At 38.6% G+C, this 22,668-nt stretch overlaps 1 protein-coding gene across 2 annotated transcripts in view; it reads right to left on the bottom strand.

Moving 5' to 3' along the window:
• Positions 1–22,668, bottom strand: part of LOC145766078 (major facilitator superfamily domain-containing protein 8-like) — a 30,243-nt gene that overhangs the window by 3,704 nt on the left and 3,871 nt on the right. For both annotated transcript variants that reach the window (XM_082577735.1, XM_082577734.1), the window contains exons 2-7: positions 20,766–20,951; positions 6,505–7,017; positions 5,576–5,733; positions 3,834–3,975; positions 1,415–1,534; positions 273–403 (exon numbers count right to left, since the gene is read on the bottom strand). In XM_082577735.1, coding sequence (XP_082433861.1) covers positions 273–403; positions 1,415–1,534; positions 3,834–3,975; positions 5,576–5,733; positions 6,505–7,017; positions 20,766–20,919 — 1,218 coding nt within the window. In that variant the 5' untranslated portion in view covers positions 20,920–20,951. The remainder of the gene's footprint in view (positions 1–272; positions 404–1,414; positions 1,535–3,833; positions 3,976–5,575; positions 5,734–6,504; positions 7,018–20,765; positions 20,952–22,668) is intronic.

The raw sequence follows: 22,668 nt of genomic DNA, 5'->3' as shown, positions 1-22,668 counted from the left end.
TTTTTTTTTTAAGTTTGTTGCTATCAAAAAAATTTTGCGAATTGTTTCGTTTCGTTAAAGCGAATTCATTTCGATTGGTCTAAAACCTTGCAAATCGACAAAACGTTTAATGTATGACGTTACCAATTGTCCAAGTGTTGCTATTTAAATAAAATATTTGAAGTAACCACTTCTATTTGTTTTGCATTTCTTAGCCTAACTAGCTTACAACCCTGCATAACATTCAAAGGTTGAAGCATTAGGCTACTATTGGAAAATGGAAGCTTTCTTACATAGACGATCAAAAGAAGAAATAGAAACATTCCGGTCATCACAGATAAGTGGTTAAGTGTATAGCCAACCCACAGTGGCCCCAAGACTTGGCCGATTCCCATAACAAATAAAAGGACACCCTGGTTGAAACCTGCGAAGAAAAGCTCTGTTAAGACAAGCCACAAATATAACCGACTAAAAGAGCAGGCTGTACAGTAATACGCTTGTTTTGACGCAAGGCTGCAAAGAAGCAACGAGCATGTTTGAGACACTTTTTTTGTTGATTGAAGTGAATAAAATATTTTTTCAAGGCCGTGATTTGAAACACTCCTTGGTCTTCAGTTATGAAACGAGTAAGTTATCAAGTAAGAAGAATAGACAAATAAAACAAAGTAACTTTGGGGGACTTAACTTGTTTTATTTCATCTTTGGAATAAAACAAGTTAAACCCGCAAAAGTTACTTTGTTTTGTTTGTTTATGGTTCAACAAAGCAAACTCTCTATCAAAGCTTTTAGAAAAAATATCAGGAAATGAATAAGCATGGTATAAATAATATACAGTATTTTATCTTGCCCACAAGAAAAAACATTTGTTTTACTTTTTAGTTAATTTTGAAATTAGATCAGCTTTTATTGCTTATGAACTGAAATAACAAATTAGCTAAATTACTTCAGCTGCATGGAAACATGGGCCCAGGAATGGAACGAGCTGCCACATATCCCTCCCCAGTTTTTAGTTATACCAGCACTCTCCATCCCTCCTGGAGCAGACCTCTCAAGAAAGGCATGGGTCACATTGAACAGGATCAGATGTGACGTTGGCTGCACTGGAGCTAATCTGTTTAGGGTGGGGGTTGCATAATTCGCCGATATGTGTCTGCGGAGCGGTAGAACAAACAATGCAACACATACTCCACGAATGTTCCATCTTACGGCCTCCAAGTGGAATCACTGGTGTTCGACAACTGGACCCAACTACCGTATCCTGGCTGCACAAGGAGACATTGCCAATCTAAGCTACAAGTCAAACGAGAAAAGAAGAAGCTAAATTATTAAATACCGGTACAGCTCTTGACATTTTTGAAAGTAGGTAAGTACAGTTGTTTCCATACTTGATACATTTTCAATTATTGCAAAGTTTCAAAAATAACCATGACTTTACCTTGCGTCCTTTCTGCAGTTAGTTTTGAAAATAATGAAGACTGTGGGATCCATGCATACGAGAGAGTAAACGACCACAGAGCGGAATAAATCCAAAACACAACTAACACCCATTCAGTACCTAAAAAATAAAATGAGAGTTCAAGATGTTGAAAACAATTAATAAATACGCAAGCTATGGGGTGTTTACTACAATATAAACCCATAACCGTACTATTCCATATCGGAATGGCCCGTTTCGGTGAGTCCGATTCGGTGAGTCCGATCTCTTAACGGGGGATTTTTTCAATTTTTTTTTTTAAATTATCAGGTACCGTAGCCTAATTATCATTGCCGTTTTAGGGTTAGGGGTTTGGGGTTAGGGGTTAGAGGTTAGGAACTCACCGAATCGGACTCACCGAGTAGTAGCAGACCCTTCCATATAAACTAACCCTTGCCAAATGTTTATATATAAAATGCGTTTTTAGACACTTTACTTCAGCAATTCAATAGGTTACTGTTACTTAACATCTTAGGAAAGTTCTAAACAAAGCAAATGGGTCTACCGTGTATGCAAAGTCCGAAGATGTATGATATCAGGATATACAGAAACAAATGTAAGTTTGAGTTTTTTTTAAATGTGTAGGTAAATCTTGCATACTTAAAAAATGAGTTGTTTCAAACTGTAAATCAGATCGAAGATAGTTAAAAAACTTTATTCTCCCAGATTGAAAACGTCTTTTTCATGGCATGTGTGCTTGCATTAGACATGCGGGGTATAATTGCAATCGAGGACACCTTTTGTGTAATCGGTTTCCAGCAAATAACGCACAGGTATTGATGATATTTTACGTTCCGGCAAGCGACCATGCATCGTCATACATTTACGCATCACTTCTATCGTTTTAGTTTAATTTTACCAGTTGCATATCTATATTCTAGAACACGAGCTGTTTTTTGCTCAAATAGCCTTGGCAATAAATATATTCTTGGACGACATTGTGTAACATCAGTTATAGAACTGCCAAAAGTAAACGTAGCCTTATATTTCACATGCATTGGCCACATAAAAGGTGCGCATTACTATTAAAAGACTACAAATATTTAAGTTTCAAATTTGAAAACCGAGGACCTTTACATTTTGTGGTCACAATAAAAGCGCAAGTTACACAAAAGACATCGAATCTTAATCATCAAGCTTCCAGAACACTTTAGTCGAGTGTTATTTGTGCAGATGAAAACTTTGATGCTATTGCTTAGTCAAAGTTCCAAATGACAAATGTTGATTTTGAATGTCATGTTAGATGTGCTGTGACTGGTTCATCTCAAGCCTGTTATATGAAAACAGGATGAAATCAAATAAAGTTATCACAATATTGTTAATGTTATGAAACATTGCGTTGCTGCTTTGACTCAATATTTTGTGGCACTGACTAGTGACTAGGTCAGTGCTTCTTCACCTGGAGGCTCCTAGGGAGTCTATGGAAGTGTTTAAGGCGTTTTGTCAATACACTAAGTTTTAGAAAAAAAATTAAAGTCTAAGCAATGAAATTAAGGTATCTATGAATAATATCGCTAAATATCCATTCAAGATCACTCTTGCAAATTTAAGGAATCTGCATACTTACTATTTCTTTGAAAGGCGTCCGTGATTCTAAAAAGGTTAACAGCCACGGGGCTAGGCCATAAATGGGGGATATTTCACATTTTTATTAGGCAGTAAATGAATTTGCTTTTTGTGATGATTCAGTCTTAAGAAAATTAATCGATACACTTTGGAAATGCATTTAATTACAAGAAAATTTGTGATTGGTTGCAACTACCCGTTAACATCAAATATAAGCTAAACAATTAAATATGTTTAATTTAGCTTCATCTCGACAATGCAATTACAGATGAAACACAACAAGCAACAGGAAGCAGCAGAGATGCACATCGTCATGCACTCTGTTTTGACATGCCATTAACCGTCTTGCTGAGACACAGCCGCATGATCTGGAGCGGTGTCGAACCGACATTTATTCAATCGTCGCGCAGACGTTTTCACTACCGAACAAAGCAGCTGACGTATGAAACGGTCACATGTATTTAAGTTTGATGTCACTGGTGCTTGCTACACATTGTTAAATCAGAGTTTATAAGTTTGTTTTTTTCAGGCAGTAAACCAATTTTTACAGTACAACAGGGTTTCCCAAACTGTAGTCCGCGACGACTGCACAGGTAGTCCGTGGCAGTTCTTTACAACTTAAATGATTTCAAAAGCTTTTGCTATCCAGCATCGTAAATCTTACTCGTTGCACCTTCGTTGTAGTTAAAATTTAAAAAGTTGTTTACGAAAAATTAGTGGTCCGTGACCCAAAAATTTCACAAATAGTGGTCCGTGGCCCAAAAAAGTTTGGGAAACCCTGCAGTACAATATAACTACTAGCGGTCAAACTCACCAACCGGCTCCTTCACACCGAATACAAACATCAACAAGTACACGAGCAACGTGATCACAGAAACTGTCATGCCAACCATCAGTAAAACACGGTCGGAAACTTTTTTGCTAATGACGGCAATTGAGCCAAGGCTAAGACTTAACTGCAAAAAGCATTGATTTTAACAGCGCACCATGCATGTGAATAAAAAGCCTTTGTCAGAAAACATAATCAAATCATATGAAATAAAGCTTCTACGTAGCAGTCTTGGACAACTAGAACTTTTTAATTTTTCTAAATTAGATTAGAATTACTGACATTTCGCTCTAATTCATCAAATTAGACAACTAGATTTATCTAGTTGTCCAAGTCTGCTACGCTACGTAGTAAGGGTAACTTGATCTCCGTATCTTCTGTGCATCCCTGGTTTTGTGGTCAATTTTTTTTTAAGCATGCGATGCTTTTACAATGCTTTAAGCATGCAAATTCTCAATGATCATATTTGCATCAACAACATACAGCATAAAAATTACTATGAAAAATTAGCAAAACAAACTTATTTGGTCAGAAGCACAAGAAATCGATGACACTCTATGTGGCAAAAAAAGTGTGATGGAAAGATATGATGCGAAATCTAACAGCTTCTTGGACCAAAACAAAACTTTTTGGTAGCTTAACCCAGGCAGTTTTGCATTCGTGTGAACTGTGAAGGCTTTGAATCACTGACGTGGGCCCGGCAGCGAAAATTTTTCCCACGAACTTTTTGTTACTTCGCATAGAGTTTGTATTTATACTGTGTGAATGCAAACATTTTTCGTTGGCGTGTTTGGTTCAGTGGTTTCGCCTTTTGCCTTATGTTTGTGAGGACATCGGTTCGACGCCATCGAAGCCAATTTATCTTTCTTTGTATTAATTTTTGCGGTGCACAAAAGCTTTTCAAAAAAAGTAAGGTTAGGGTTAATTCTTAATCAATTCGGAAAATCTCACTTTTAGACTAGTCACCAGAATCAATTTTTTTCTCAACTTTTTTAAACTTGACTAGACTAGGTGTGTCTCCAAGCTACGTTTTTTTTTTCAAGTTCAATGTTTAGATTTGGACCTGAAGGGCGAAAATCGGTAAAAACAGTTACGCGCGCCGCGTGGTAACCAGTAATGGCTACACTTACAGAAATGTGCAAATGAGACAAAAAGTTCGTGGGAAAAAAATTTTGCGGCCCGGTCAGCAAGATTGACAAAGTAAAGTTACCACTTGGTGATAGCTTATAGTGTTCCTTGGAAATTATTTCATTTTCCAGGTAGATAGGTTATTTTGACCAGCAAACACTTTAACATAGGATAATTTTTCTGATAAACCAGCTGACTACAAGAGACCCTCCTCGCACTCAGCCAGAGTGTTGATTCTTGCTTTGAATATTGTTTGGTAATTACAGAAGAAAAATAGTAGGCCTAATGGCAGGGGTGGGAATCGAACTCATCTCCCACACCATCGAAATGGCTACTCCCTTAACATTAACCCTCAAACCGCTAAACCAAGCTGCCGACGGCGAAACGTTCATGCACTTCACTTAACATGCATAAGTCACATGCCTGCAATCAGCTGATTTAAATCTTGCTTTCTGATTGGTTAATAAACCTCATCTGCTGAAGCGACCTGCAGATCACAAATACGCCAAAGAGCAACTGACGAAGCGTTTAACCACTTAACTAGTCATGTCAGTGGTTTGTTATAAAATAATCGCAGCATAAAACAACAATCTACTCACAATGATGCCACAAACAAGAAAATATATGCTATTAGAAAAATCTTCCCAGTCGAAAAGCTGGTGAGTTATCGGTGTGACCATCGTTTCCATCCCACTTTGGACAAACGTAAGAACAAATGTCAAGGATAGACAAACGACAACTTCCTCTCGAACCAAATCTGAAATAAATTTAAACTTAGCTACAAACAATGCTTGAAAAGTTATGTCAGTATTTCAAACGGTTATGCATCAACATTTGATAATGATCATTACACCCTCGCGATTGAAGTTCAATAACTCAAAACAGGAAAGTTTAAAGCAGCGGTGCCGGTGCCCAAAGTGCGGCCGCGGGAACAGTGTCTGCAGCCCTCGTTTGTGTTCTAGAATATACAATCTTAAAGCTTAGGCCGATTTTCAGGAAAAAAGAGTGAAATTTTAACGCTATCACCAAGACTCGCAAAAAACGAAATGCGACATGTGGCTAAAAAACTTTGGGCACTCCTGGTTTAAAGCAAAGTGTCTTTTCATCATCATCACGTGCCGTCTCCGATCCGAAGGTCGGCTGTCATTGTCTTTTGGCAAGACGAAAAAAACTGCATCGTGAAACTGAATTTAAAACAAAAGCAAGAAAATGTGCGCTAAACCAAACGAACTTTGACCCCGTGAAAGGCTGTTCGAAACTAATCGAAATTAGTTAAATGAAAATTAATTCAAGGCCAAGTCAAAATAGAAGACTTTGACAACGAAAAAAGTCTCTGTAGCTGAAATTCAGTTTCAAGCGCTTTTGTATTAAGCATGTCTTACTTTAACAGCAAGACTGTTGTGGACTATTTAATTTCATAAACTAACTAAAATGTCTTCAAATTATTATTTTTTTTATATTCTTGCTTTTACTTTAAGCTAAACATAAAAGCATGAGCCTACTGTATATAATATTGCATGACACTCACCTTGGTACACATAGGACCAAAACGAATATGTATACTCCACAACTGTTTCGAGATTCCTGTCTGTATCTCCATTCTCAATTTGAGCTCTGGGTGAATCTTCTTCACATGTAGTGCCATACGTTTTTGGCCTTACTCTTTTATATTCATGTTCGTGGTGAATTGTAACACTGTCAGTGGGATTTGAGTCAAGATCCCGATAAAAAAATATCATCAAAAACGTGTGGATGATGAATAGTAACGCCATGAAAATTCCTGGAGATGTGTAAGCATTAACTTCAAACGGGCCAATCCAAAAATGTAATTCTCTAAGAATTAAATTAAACGTTGGTCCAATTACCAGACCAAATTGTCGCAAAGCTATTAAAATAGAAATAGTGGCAGTTCGTTCTTCCTCTGAAGTGGACCGGGTTACCATTCCGAAAAGGGATGAACCTGAAGCGGGACCAACTCCAGCTATAAGTCGACTTCCTAATATCAGGTAACGGTTTCCACCAGCAAAGTACATGAAGTTGCCTGCAAAGAACAGGCTCTCATTAATATTAGTTTGAAAAATACATTAAAATGCAATGTAGAATAAAGCTGCTATGACTGACACAGTATCAAGTTGCTTTGAAGTGCAGATGTAAAATCTGTTGTTGCTCTATATCAGGGGTCACCAACTGGCGCCCGCCACGCTGTTATGTGCGGTCCGGGGAAGGTATCAGCGTACAAGTATAACCAAAAAAACTTTTCTTGAGGAGTTAAAGCGCATGAAGGCAAAAAATACTTTCCGGGAAGCATATTTTTGCTTTGCATACGTTTGCACCGACCGACCAATCAGATTGTAGTTCTAGGTGGGGGTCGCTTAAAGTTATTTCAATGCAATATCCAGCCACACTGTACCAGTGGTTGATTAAAACGTCTGTTTTCGAATTTCGAAATTGTCTGTGAGCATAGGGTTGCTTATTTTAAATTTGTAAATGTCATGTAAACACAAGTGTACGTTTCAACATTAATATTGTGTTTTACGAGCAGTGTTCCCTTTATGCAAGTTTTTGTTGGCAAAATAGGGCGGTGTGCCAACTCAATTTATAATTAATTGGCAAAATATTATATCATATGTAAATTTAAAGACTTTTTCTGGTTGTACTATGAAATTATTTAGCTTAGTGCTGCAAAATGTTGTTAATCAACAATTTTTTGCCATGCTGATAAGCACCGCAAGTGACAGTTGTCTAATAAAATCAAAGACGGTTTATAGAATCTAACAAAAAAGATGAAAAATCAACTCATTTGCTTTTTTAGAGGGAAGACTGCTGAGTTACTGAGACTGAGTTACGATAGAAATGTTTTTGTCAGTGATTTCCACAAGCGTTTGTTTCATGGTGCCTGGTTTCTTTCTCCCTGTTATTGGAGCCTATTTTTCGCTGATATGTTTGCAGGTCACTATTGTTGCCTGTATTGCGATGCGTCAAACACTTTTGACTTTTTTAATAAGTACGTAACAACTATTGCTCGATCAGCTGATTGCTAGTCTATAGTGACGTAGACTGTGCAGTCGCACGCTTCGCCCATTTCCGTTTTGAAAGCTCTGACTAAAGCACACGCGGAATGCTGATCAGACCGCAATGGGGCAAAATTTTATTGAAAATCGTTTTATGGTAGCATGTTAAACACAAAGAACGTGTGCAATCGCCAAATCAGGTTTTTCCTTTAGTATCCCTTTAAAAAATAGAAAATACACAAAACGACGCTAAACAGTCAAACACAATCAAAGAAGGGTTTTATCCTTTCCTCAGTCAAAGTAAAGGCCTTAGACTACTGTGCCCAGCGAACTGGAAGCGAAGTGATTCATCTCTTAACGAAGTCGTTTTTTGTGAACGAACGAGCTTGTTTTTGTTGACTACAATCGTCGAATTGAAATCATCTTTTGTGTCCAGTAATGTTGCGGTTGCGAGGGCAGCTGCTGCTCGACTCGTAATTCCATAACTTTCCGCCTCATGCGCAACTGTACGAATATTGAAAGTATATCGCTCCTGCTCTTCTTCGAGTTATTCTCTGGAGATCGAGCACTCTGAAAGGAAGCGCCTTCTGGGAGTTTCTTCTGTATTGTCATCATCCGAGTCGTGAGTACATTCTTCGTCTTCCTTCCGCTCGTTTTCTCGCTTCTCTCTCGAAAGCAGTTGCTCCTTCCGCTCGTCCCTCTTCTTCAGATTCTACCGCCTCCCAATCGACGTTTCCAATGAAACCACGTTGCTCCTCGTTGGTCCATAACAAAATCAACCTCGCGTGAATACAGCAATTTGTCGTCAATGACGTCGAAGAGAGTGTCGAAGCAAAGACTGGCCTTCATTGAAGCTTTCCATTAAGCCGTCTTTCTCGCCGTGGGGATTTTATTCTTCATCTTAACCATGGCCCATTCCTTCAGGATCTTCTTGATCACTCCCTTACGTGTGATGATCGCCATTGTGGCGAAATCGTAGAATGTAGATATACCGTAATACAGTATCATACTTGTTATCTTAGTCACCACTGCTGCGCCATTTCGCGCAGCCCCATTTCCTCCTTCAAATCTCCAGTGTCCCTCTTCATGATTTTGTATTCTTGATTTTGTATTCTACTTTATTGCAAGAAAAAGTGAATTCTAACCTCCTAATGATTCAAAACTGGATGCATACAAACAAGTTAACAATTAATGTAAGCAAAACCAAATACATGTTGTTTGGGTCAAAGTTTGTCCGAGAAAATTCAAATCTAGAAATAACTTTTCAAAATACCAGATTGCAACGCACAAACACCTACAAATACTTAGGAATAACATTTGATGAGTCGTTATCATGGAAACAGCACATCAATATAATCTCAACAAAACTTTCTCAAAGCTGTGGTGCTCTATATCGATTAAGAAAGTACGTAAATTCCCAGACATTAAGAGCAGTTTACTATGCTCTAGTTCACTCCCATCTAATGTATGGTATTATCTGTTGGGGTCGTGCGTCTAAAACGGAACTGTATCCTTTAAATCTAGTACACAATCGCATCATTCGCTGTTTAAACTTCACCAAGATTAAGGACAGAATTCCCACCAAATCTCTTTTCAATAAAAGCAACTTGCTACAAATCGAAGACATGTTTTTAATAGAAGTATGCAAGTTTGTTTATAAAAGCAATAAAGGACATCTACCAGCAATTTTTTTTGAGTACTTTCGTCCTAGTAAGGAAACTCATAACTATAATACCAGAGGTGCTAAGAAAGATATGCTTTTCAAACCAAGAATGCGTACAAAGCTTGGTCAACGCTCAATTAAATTTCTTGGAACAAACACTTGGAACAAATTACCGGAACAGCTAAGAAAACTGCAAACAATTAGTATGTTTTCTAAAAAATTAAAACTGCACTTAATGTCTGAGTATAAGTAACTGATAGCCTATAGTACCATCAAACTGCTTCTACTTATTCTCACCGTATCTCGCTAATTACTGTATATTTGCTTTTGTCTTACCAGTATGCTGTGTTGTATGTATATTGTATATGCCATTTTGTATTTTTGCATCATTTCTAGTAGTTCTGTTTTTTTGTTGTTTTTTTTGTTGTTGTTTTTTTTTGTTTTTTTGTATATTGCACTGTTAAATTTCGTATGTGTATTGTTTTTTTATGTTGTATATAATATATATATCTATCAATCAAATCAATCAATCATTATTTGCGTTCAACTTCGACACCGTTCCATTTTAAATAAGCCATGACACCACCACACGGGTGTGGCAGACTCGATGACCAGTTTGGTCCTTCTGTCACTCCCATCGTCATCAGCAAACAACCTAGCTCATATTGTAATCTTGTATTGTTTTGTTTTTTCGCATGTGCTGATGATGCAAAATAAAAGAACTTCTTCTTCTTTACTCGGGCGCAATATCGGAGAACAGCACCACTGGTGGGAAGAACCAGCTTATTCATTTCTTTGGCAAAGAGGAACACCGAATCAGCAGATCGAGTATATGCGGCCATGTTATAACTGTTATAGACCAATTAACTGCAATTAATTGATAAACTGCCATTGGTACTGAATACTAATCATTATCTGTATTCAATCAATCAATGAAAAATATGACCGGCAGGCTACCACTACCACTACGAAGTACGAATTACTGTAGCCTACTGAGTAGTGAGTATCCGTAATAAATTGCGATTTGTGTTTAAAATTTCCCTCCACTTCACTTATTGTGAATAATTTTATTACTGAAACAAAACCCAATACTTGCATCAGTCAGTAGGCCTAGGCCAGGGGTCGGCAACCTTTCTTCAGTCGCGGGCCAAAACAAAACTGCGCAGATGTCAACGGGCCGTACAAGTTTTCCATTTGCACTTCCGTTTTCTTTACTTTTCATAATATTGTTAAAATTGGCGTTGTTATCAGAGTATCTCCATATTTAGCTACTATAGGCTTATATAGATTAATATAAAGAAAATTAGTAACAATTGGTAACGAAAAACATCAAGTACTTTATTTATTGACAGCACAACATTAATGTGATATTTGATGTTGTTTCCTGCTAGAAAGTTTCTGAAGGTCAGGTGATAGGTTGGATGAGGCAAGAATCATAACATCTTGCAAGTGGTCATCAGTAAGTTGTGTTCTCAACTTGCCGTTAAATATACGGTTAATTGACTATTACTAACGCAACTCATGTAGCCTGCAACTAGCATGCAGTAAATAGGCTAATATAACCGGACTTCAAGGTGAAACTGCCAAGTACCTTGATGCTACCTTCTGCAAGCTTAAGCTAAATTTTGCCCCAAACCTAGTTTACTATAACAAAGCGACCCGTGATCGATAGGTCGCGGGTACAAAGGCGCTTTGTGATAATTTCCTATGCTTGGTGGATTCTAACAAGCAGCAAATTCTTCAAAGACAAGAATCACTTGTTGAAAAAAACGGAAAAATGGAACTGGGAGTAAATTATAACTCTAAAAAATAAAGTAATTTAAAAGTCTGGACCGGCTGTCACTAAAAAGGCCAATTCCTGCTTCCTAAGCTACACATATTTCTAAATTATCAACCTTCAAACAAACTAATTCTTAAAACTTCAAATCTATCAAACTATCTGTCAGGCCTGCAACGTCGCTCTCTCTAAAATGCAGTTCGCAGAGAAAGAATATCAAGGAAATTCAAAATGGCGACAATGCCCTAACTAAGCATTGTTGCGGCATAAGTACACAGGCTACGTGATTACAAGTGAGCGTTACGGATAAATATGGAAAAGTAAAAATTGCGAAAGTTTTACATAACATTTAGTAATCTTAATTCTGTTATGTAAAACCAAATGGCAGCATAAAATAATGGGATGTTCGTTTTGGCCTGCCAACTACAATTTGCAAAAATGCTGCGGGCCGGATAATTTTGCTTGGCGGGCCGGATCCGGCCCGCGGGCCGTAGGTTGCCGACCCCTGGCCTAGGCTAACACCCTACCTGTTCTGCCTTCTCTGTGCCCTGATACTTACCTCATACATGAGCAGTAGCTCCTAGAGGGGGGGAAGTCGGGCCAGTTTCCACCCTAGCAAAACATTGTAAAGGAAAAACGAGTAGTTTTTTTTGTTTTTGCACTTTTGAGAGGGGCCCACTTTTAGTAGGCTACTAAAGTAAAAATGTACCAACTAAATAATCAACAAATTCTTAAATGAAGTGCGTAGTTCCAAGTATTTCTCAATCATTGTAAATGTCACTCTAGATGCTTCTCATCAAGAACAAATCATTTTTATGTTAAGGTAGGCGATGTTGAACAACTTCAAGGCGTAAAATCTGAAGCTGAAATGATTTCTGTATCACTGAACGGTTTCGATTGTATTGATAGTTTCAACTTGAAAACTGGTGCTGGTTTAGCTAAGCGGGAACTACTTTTGCTTGACAACTGAACCTTAACTTCAAAATCTGCGTTGGCCAGGCATAGGAAGTTGTATTCAACATAAGTTATCTGGGAAAGTTAAAGCCATCAGTCCAAGCACGATTAAAGAAAGTAAATCCTGTATATTTTTTGTTTATAGATTATCATCATCAGTCATCATCTCCGCCTGCAGCAGATTGCGCATCAACATGAATTATTTGCTTCCAAGAGTGGCGATTTGAGCCAGCTCGCCCAGTGTCGCCAAGTTGAGTCCGGTCCATGATTGGATGTTGTCTTGCCATCGTTTTGGTTGTCTGCCACGTTTTCTTTTTTCTTCTACTTTTCCTTCTGTGCAAACTTTGATGATTCCGAATTGTGATCTTTTAGTGTGGCCGAACAGTTTTAAAACTTTTGATTTTAGTAACTTATTGCTGCAATTGGATGTAATTTTGTCATAGTTAAAAGATCTTCTGTTTTCGTGTGGTCAAGTAGCCGTTTGGTGGTCATGCTTCTCATGATGTGATTTTGGAAGGTGATGAGAGTTTTTTCTTTATTTGAGTTTTTTGTTTATGGATGTTGTTGCTTAAATCTAGTTGGAATTCATAATGTTGCCTACAGACAGCGTTGTTCAAATGTCATCATTTTTGGAGTAATTGATTATTTGTAAGCTTGTGGCATCTTTAAAGTTATAGCCCAGTCAGAGAAAAAATTCTGAAAAATCCAAAGAAAACTGTCTTATCATCTTGCAAAGAAAATTGACTTGAGGGTAATCAAGGCGTGGTGCAGTCAAACCCAATGCTTCACATTACCCTTTTGCAATTGAAGCTCTAAAGACGTTTCTTAAATGCATCAAGTTGGAACCAAGAGCTTGATCGGAAGCTGAGTCAATGCTAAAGTAGCCTACAACTAGCAGTTTTAAATTTGTGACTGCTTTGCATTAGGCTATGTGTATTACGGTCCTAAACAAGATTCACTGATAAAATTAAAGGAAGATGTAATCTAAGTAAGAGAAAGCTGAGAAGAGTAGGTTACTACTCGCAAGCTAAAGTTGAAGTGGCAATTATAAATATAAAAGAAAATGATTTTCTTTTCCTGAGGACAGAACGCTTATATAACTCCACTTAACTATAGCTGAATCATTCGAAGGAAATGTATTCTACCGTACATTGCAAAGGATTCGATAGTTGTTGGAATTGACAAATGTATCAACAAACTCAAACATATCGTCGATGAGTTTGAAGTTCCATGAAAATTTCATTGTATGTCTGTTGTGCAGTTGCAGGCATGTGGGACAAATTTAAACCATTTGTAGGCTACAACAATGACATTTTTCAAGACATTTTGGATGAGTTGGTACTTTTGACAGAAAGCCACACAGCAAACTTCAGCTGCAAACCAGAACTAACCACCCCATATTTCAAAAGGTTTTTCCAAATAGTTTTATGATTTTTTTTTGTGTTCCGGTAGCTACCTCCAACGGTTGCGCTTTGAGAACGTCGTTTTAGCAATTACTGAAATTTGTAAAGAATTGTTTGCGCTCCAGTAGGCCTATGACTCAAAACCGATTGAAAAGCCTAACTATACATGTTGTGCATCAATTCAGACGTCGCAAAATTTTATCATTTGATGCTGTGATCCGTAACTTTGCATTGCAAAAAGTCCAGAAAGGGTTAAATCTTCTCCATCGTGTGTCACACGGCCGTAGCCCAGAGCATCACGCAGGCTCTTGCTCTATCGTTGAACTCGGCCAAATCCTGTGCAGAGCACCTTGCTTTTAGGTCAGGGCATTCGAGTAGATGTTGCATCGTTTACTCCTGTCCGCATTTGCAACTTGTGCTCTTCATGGAATACCCCCAGTGTCTCATCAAGGTTTTACACCTGCCAATACCAGTTCTTAAGCGGTTGAGGCATCGCCAATACTTCCACCAGGGTTTAATTAAATCAGGGATGTCCAAAGTCCGGCCCGCGGGCCAACTCCGGCCCAGGAGACGTTTTTGTATGGCCGCGCCTGTTGTTGTACAATGTGTTATTTTTGGCCTACAGACACACAAAAATCATATAAATTCAACTTGCAGTTTTCAGAAAAATTATTGTGGCTGTTGGCCCTCGAACACTTATTATCAAATCTGGCTCGCGTGGGAAAAAGTTTGGACACTCCTGAATTAAATGCTTGGTTGAACTATTTTCGTTGCCTGTAGTCCTATTGTGTGTTTACAAAGCTTTCTAGACAAAATAGTTAGCCTCAATGGCATTTTTGCTGTAAATGTAATCCAGTGATTATTGATGATTTTTACATTGAACAAACTTCTTTTCATGCTGAGGAAAGTAGGCTAATTTCAGCTTAACATGAACATGCAAAGCAAGATACAAATCAGTTGTATATATATTTGCTAAAAAATATTATGGGGCCTATTTTTCGTATTGTTTCCCGACCAGTGCTGACTTCTCTCGGAGGCCCTGTACATGAGTAGTCCATATTCCCTGCCTTCACTTTTATACCTACCTACCTGCAATGCCCAAACCCTGCTTTCACCTTTTATATAGGCTACCAAAGTTTTAGCAGTTTACTTACTTGGATGCCATGCGGCAGACAAGTCTATTTTCAAGTGCAAAATGAGAGGTTTCCAATATATTTTTATCAGTGTTGTACGTTGACGGCGTCATTTGACGGCGTCAACTTTTAGTTGACGCTGAGGCTAGCGCCGTCAATTTATTTTTCAGTTGACGGAAGTGATAGCGCCGTCAACTATTTTGCCGATTTTAAGCGTCAAGCGCTAAGCGTCATTTTTTGTTTTCATGGAAAATCTCGTTTCACAATGTATTCTGGCCAGCGCAACTCATCCGAATTACCAGTTTTTGCGTTGGTTGGAATGGCTCCCTGGAATACAAGCGGAAGAAGTTCGCCAAATGGTGATCGCCCACGTATTGAGAACGAGGGATCAGAGACTGAAAGCAAAAAATCCATGAATGGCATCGCGGACGTTGAATATACTTTATTTCAAGAGCTCTATGCCCCTGAAAAGAGCGATGTTGGTGCAGTGGACCTCGTTAAAAGATTTATACATGCTAAACTATCACAGCACGCTTGGAACAGTGATACCTTTCCGATTAAACGTTTTCAACTTGTTTTTGAAATACAACACACCAATACCAACCAGCGCTGCTGTGGAACGCATGTTTTCACTTGGAAAGGACAATATGCGCAGTAGGGTGGCCAGAAAAAATCGAATTTTTCTATTTTTGTTCGCACACCCTCTCATTTGAGGAGGATTCATGAAAAAATGACACTGTAAAAATTTGAAGTCAATTCAAGAAGAGGAAGTGCTCTCCCACCGACCTCTAAATTTGCTTTATGTGGCATAATTCATCAAAATTCATCAAAATTCCTTGAATATGTGACATAATTCTTTTTTGACTTATCTACTTTGCAGTTGCAGCATTTTTGTGTTAACCATTGCTTTACTCAGAATTTATGATACAACAAGTGTTTCCATATGCAGAAAAACATGAATAATACAAAAAATAAATCACATTAACATGCATTTGGTATGAAATTACGGAATGGCATGTTTCGGTGAGTCCGATTCGGTGAGTCCAATTCGGTGAGTCCGATTCCCTATTCAGTGGTTTTTTGAATTTTTTTTTAAATATTGGGTACCGTAGCCTAATTATCATTGCCGTTTTAGGGTTAGGGGTTAGGAACTCACCGAATCGGACTCACCGAATAGTAGCAGACCCATGAAATTAAATGCACTAAACTTTAGCAAAAACCGCATAAAAGTACGTTCACCAATCACGATCGCAAGGCTTCAGGTGGCAACACATTGCCCAGAAAATGCAAAAGAAATGTTTGCAAAGAGTCAAGCTGTTGACTTTATTTAGTGGTGCTGTTTGCATGTTGGCTTTCACATGCACTTGTTGGAAGCAGCATTCTGTGGTGCTTGACCACCTGATAGAGGAGCTGGCGCTGTTGTTCATTTTTTGTAAGGACTCCATTGAAGTCAGTAGCTAATTTGACTGCCTGTTCTGCACAATCATTGACGACTTTGAGATCATGCACAAGTTTGCATGCTTCTTTGTAATCTTGACGATCATGCGCCATGTGTCGACAGAAGCAGTTAGAAATTCTTTTGACAAATGAAGTAACTCGAAAAGATTAACGCTGTGATACAAATTGTACCAAAGAGAGATGTTGAAACTTGACAGTTTTGGTTGGGGCGACACGACGAACATCTTTGGGAAATGGGTGTTTCTTAAGAGCATTAACAATTGCCTTCTTTTCATCATTTTGATATTATCACTTAATAAAGGCAGTGCAGTAAGATCCTCACTGATGTAGCACAAGTGCATTGAGCCTTGAAACGGCTGAACAGGTTTATTTCTGGCCCTCTTGAAGAATGAAAGTTATCAAACACTGCAGAAGCACATATTTCAAACATATGGTGTCGGCATGCAAGAAATAGCAGCCTTCGATTAAATGCCTGTTGCACGACAGTGATAGCTCCAGTGTGGATTCCGGTATTGCGTGATGTTGTGTCAAAACAAAGTGCAGCTAAATGCTCTGCTACACCTTCCCACTCGTGTATGAATTCCACTACATTTTGGCCCATTAGTGATCCCGTTCCAACATGCATCTTCGGAATACCAAGCAGTTTCTCAACATGCATACCAGAAACTACAATGGCCAAACAGTCGCATTTTGTGCCAGTGGCATTAGTCAAAAATTTACCATCAAAATGAGCAACAAGTGGAACTGTTGGTTTAAATTTTTGCCGCACTGCAGCTGCAAGGATTTCACGTGAGGTGTTCCGAGCATTCTTCAAAGAGGAACGTGACATTGTCGATTCATTTATCAACTCCAGCTGCTACAGGAGCAGGAGTGACGATCATCATTGCTTGATGACTTGATGTTAGAGTTCTGTCCAGTGCTGCATTAAACAGTGGATTATTTATCGACAATGCAGCATTTTGGTAACGGCTGCTCCTGCTGGGTTTTCTTTTGTTTTGGTGTTATTTAGATTTATGGTGGAGCTGTGATCGCCCCGATAGCTCAGTTGGTTAGCGCGTGACTTCTGGAACTAAGCTTCAAGATCAAGCGGCGCTGGTTCGACTCTCGGGGTGTGCGCTTGAGCAACGCACGTTAAGGACTGCTCTCCATTCAGCGGCATCTAATGGATGGAATAGTTCCCCGGCAACAACACTTCAACAATCGGAAACTTCACTCTGTCAATCTCGGTGACCGGGCCTGCGTCAGTGATCCGAAACCTCTACAAGTATGCGAAACTGCCAGGATTAAGCTCTGCAAGAAGCTTTCTCAGTCCGATGTTAAGGATTGCTCTCCATTCAGCAGCATCTAATGGATGGAACGATTCACCGGCAACAAGACTTTAACAATCAGAAACTTCACCCGGTCAATCTCAGTGGCTGGGCCTGAGTCAATGATTCAAAGCCTCTACAAGTATGTGAAACTACCAAGATTAAGCTCTGCAAGAAGCTTTCCCAGTCCGAGGATAAAGATTCAATCAATCAAACAGTGGGTCACAGGAAGAATCTTCATAATCTGCTGAGGAATTATCAGATGAGAGAGCAGCAGCAATTCATGGTACTGGATCAATGCGATTTCTGTTGCGCCTCTGTTCATCATCTTTGCGCTTTCTATATAATAGACTTTGCAGCAGCTCGCCGATACATTGGGTCCTCTGTTGTAATCACCATCTGTCGTGTACCACCTTGGTCTATCAAAAACTGGCAGTTTTCTGGTATTGTTGTGCGGCGGTCCCAGTCAGCATGTGCATCATCAAATAATGCACTTAAGCTCTGGGTGAAGTCAGCTTCTGAGGTCTACTGGGAAGCTGAATTTCGCCTATTTTTGTGCTTTGATACTCGAATATGCTCTTGATGGATGGGTTTCAGTTTGACAACAACGTGAATCTTTGTGGTGGTAGCAATATTAGCTTTCACCCACAAGAACATCACTTCATCTGCAACTGTACTGCAAGCAAGTGGCAGTGTAACCTTTTGACCTTCACCTTGTAGTAGAGATGGCAAAGAACCACACCCTGTACAGGCAGCTGATATGGCCCCTGACCTGGAAATTATATTCTCGCAACAATTGTTCGTGCTATGCAATGACGATTTGTATTGCTAGTTCCTGTGAATTCTCAGCGGATAAATATCACCGATCTAGATGGTACTTCTTGCGGACATCACATGCTGTGACGGCGGACATGTTTGCCGTGAATTTTGAGGCCTGTTATGTAAAAAAAATGAAAAAAAAAATTTGGGGGGTTCTCGAAATTTTGCCAAAGAAAGCAAATTTATAGGTCGGTGGGAGAGTACTTCCTCTTGTCGGATTGACTTCAAATTTTCACAGTGTCATTTTTTCATGAATCCTCCTCAAATGAGAGGGTGTGCAAACAAAAATAAAAAATTTCGACTTTTTTTGGCCACCCTAATGCGCAGGGGCGCCGGAAGCGAGGGGGAGCAGGGGAGCGGATGCCCCCCTGCCCTCAAATTTCTGTAGATGGGGAGGGAAGAGGGGGCAATGGTGCCCTATTAAGGTCATATAAGCTACTGCACACTTTGCAATATAACAATTTATGCTATTCGCTTTTAGCCTAATTATAATGTTCTATTTTTGCCTCAAAATCATACTCACGACACAAAATTCTCCATCACAGTAAGTTATATTACATCATTATAAAATAGCATGATGCCCTTACGTGCCATTGTTTTTTGTATAGCGGACGCTTGTATCATTACTCGATAATGAGCTGATAGATGAGCATTATCGCTATATCTTATCTTCAAACTTAAAAAAAATTGGCCTTTCAGCAACAAAAGTGCTCTTTTTTCATACTCCTGCCTCTCCAGCCAAAAATCGCTCCGGCGCCCCTGAATAGGCTATGCGTCCTAAACGCAGCAAATTGTCAGACAAACGTTTTGAAATGCTTGTTTTTCTGCAAGGAAATAACTAAATATATAGGCTGAGCAGCTAATTACAATACAGTCTCAAAACATAATACCTGCTCTTTATTTATAGCTATTGTTAGCCTGAACTTGGTTGAAATATTTCCGTTTTATGAGACGCTGGCAAAAAATAGCGCTACAAATTAGCGCTGACGCCGTCAATTTCTTTAAGAGCTTACGCAGTCCTTTACGCCGTAAAGTTTTTAGGCAATTTGCGCTGGACGCTGACGCCGTCAAATTATTTCAATGACGCGTACAACACTGATTTTTATGTTTTACAAGAGACAGTGAAAAACTGGACTGTCATGCATCCCAAGCTTTATTACTGACTGAGTTTAACTGTGTGATGGTTGATGAATCAACCATGCTTGATGGGTGTGCGCCTGTGCGGCACACACATCCTGAATATACGCCAGTGCTGCAATATCCCTGGAATGGGGTGATTTACTGATTAGTTGGACCCTGTTGTGCACCGTCTTCGTGGCGTTCAATTTAAAAATGGTTTTTGATTTTGCCATTTACTCGACAAACCTCCTAAGAATCTCGAGTTTCTAAGCCAGTGGTTCTCAACTGGGGGTCCGCGGACCCCTTGGGGTCCGCGAAGCGATTTCAGGGGGTCCGTGAAAGCTTGCGAGTTTGCAGCATGATTGATAAATTACGAAATGTAAAAATTGGTTGGTTGTGCTTTATTTGTGTATTAGGCTACCGTAATTTTCAAACTGTACTTCCCAACAAACCGGTGCGATGTCCTTTGAAAGTTCAAAGGTTTGGTTTCTAACTAAAAAATATCATATAAATGAATTAATTTTTTAATAAGGCTATGTTCAACTTAATTTTTTTGAGACAGTAGTCTATTGGTCAATGCTTAACTTAAAAATACAAACGTTGGTCAGCAGTCTATCACCACTCACAGTTTTGCGATGACAAAGATTATAACGAATTAATATTGATTAGAAACGAAAAAAGGAAGAAATTGTTTGTAACGGTCGCAAAATTCTATTGGTTTTTGATAAAATTTATAGAAGAACATCAAATCAACATAATTATAGATTATTTAGCCTACTGATTTTTGATGTGCCAACATAAAGCTCATAACATATTTTCTCTAATGTCATCAATAGTCATAAGTGTGTCGCGAGTTCACCAAATTCTTTTAAGTTTGTCGTTTCGAAACTCATAAAACATTTGATTCCATTATAATTACAGGAAAAGCGATATACCAAATTTTCAGATAAAATTTTTTTGGGGGTCCGCGACCGCTTCGAAGGTACCAAAAGGGGTCCGCCAAAACAAAAAGGTTGAGAACCACTGTTCTAAGCGATCTGTTCTCGATGGCTCTCCCTACTGCACATACACCATCTTTGTTTAAAATTTTCATTGCTGTTTTGTTAGCACATAAACGCTTCCTGTTTAAGTAGTAGTAGAATTACCTCCAATTTCAAACATATTACTAATGATCACGGCAGCCTTCGTCGATCTGGTTCGGTCAGCGATGTATCCAAATACAGGAGCGCCCAAAAGTCCAGACAAACTAAATGATGACATCACGATTCCAATGAAAAAAGTTGGTGCATCTAAGCTCATGAGATACAAGTTTAGAGTGGGCAGGATCACAGCTGTGAAAATAAATAGAAACATGCGTTTGATTTTTGACAAAATGAAGCTCCTGAATGTGCACGCTTATGACAACCGTTAAACAAAGCACAAAATGTTACACTAAGATTTTGCGTAACAAGACAATACACTTATCTAAAGCAATAAACGTCCAACGTAGCCTAGTAATTTATTAACAGGCCCACTATAGACCAACATGATACCAAGGCTACATGGAGGAGGGGTCTGATTTGTTACATTTTGCAGCATGTGACTTCCGCTACTCCTACTGTCTGACTGAAATTTATTAAAACTTTTTGTTGCTTTGGAGAAGTAGCAAAAAACTAGAAAAACTAAGTCAAAAAATGTCCAATTAGACTGTTAGCAAGTGACTGTCTGACTGAAATTGTCTAAATTAAATTGTAATTGTTTTTCAAAGCCTGGTTAGTGGTCATGCCAAAACTTATAAATTGTCACCTAGGGAAGACAGTAAAAAAGATGTAAAAATATTGTTTTAAAAAAAAAAATTGTTCAGACAGTTACCAAAAGTTGGCAAAATATGGAAAAGTGTGCAATATGTAACATATCAAGCCGCATCTCTAGGTAGCCATGATTTTTTTGTTTTGTTTGTCGTATCTAGGCTTACACCTGGTGGTTGAAGATTTAGATTAATTGGACGGGAAGGCAAGGAAGTCAATGTCCACCTTCAGGCATGCCATGATGATATATTGTAGTAGATAGAGGGAATGGTTAAAGGAAAAGATGATGAATCATCACACATTTAGAATTGTAGAGCAGGGGATACGAATGCTTTTATTGCGTCTGACAATAGAAGGGCTTTTGTTTATCGTAAATGATCTGTCTTTATCGTAAAATGACAATTGGCACCGATAGTAGTTTAATAAATCTTGTTACTGATAACTTGCATTGCGCTATTAGCATCAGGCCTGGAGTGGATATTCACAGCATGCTCATGGTTGCTTGTTAATTCAACTACCCATATACTTGCTTTACATCTAGCCTACTACAAAGGCTTTGTTAAAAAAAACAGCTTACTGGTAACTTTTCAACTGTCTTTGTAAACAAGTATTCTTTAAATATGCTCTACTGTCTTATGTAGCTCATTGTAGTTACCAGCTGCACTACAAAACTTTCTACGATTTAAAAAAGAACCACATGTTTAAAGCACTACAAACTACCGCCCTGGTAGTGTCATGAGAATAAGGCAATCGCTGCGAGCCTTCAAATCCCCTTCTCTGTTGTATAGCGGAATGGCCCGTTTCGGTGAGTCCGATCCCTTAACGGGGGATTTTTTCAATTTTTTTTTTAAATTATAGGGTACCGTAGCCTAATTATCATTGCCGTTTTAGGGTTAGGGGTTAGAGGTTAGGAACTCACCTAATCGGACTCACCGAATAGTAGCAGACCCATTGTAGAGGCCAATGCTTTCATGCAAAAGTTAAACAATTTTTAAGTGAATTAAGGTTACTACATTTAAACCCAGATATTGCACATCAGCTGAATGCATTGGTACTCAACAGAACACATTGAAAAAAATGTGTCATATCAAGTCTGCTGCTCATGATAATAGAAATTTATCTGTTTAGTTTCAGTAAAATTCACACATCGTTTTAACTGAGCACATTGCAATTGTTTGCAAAATTATAAAACAACTGTTTACTGCAGTATTGCGTCAAATTGCGTTTCCAACAAACGGATAAGAAAATCTTTTCTCTTTGA

Source organism: Aplidium turbinatum, chromosome 3 (assembly GCF_918807975.1).
Source record: "Aplidium turbinatum chromosome 3, kaAplTurb1.1, whole genome shotgun sequence".
In the NCBI taxonomy this organism is placed as follows: Eukaryota; Metazoa; Chordata; class Ascidiacea; order Aplousobranchia; family Polyclinidae; genus Aplidium; species Aplidium turbinatum.
The sequence above is the reverse complement of the archived record's forward strand: the minus strand, read 5'-3'. Positions and strand labels throughout refer to the sequence as shown.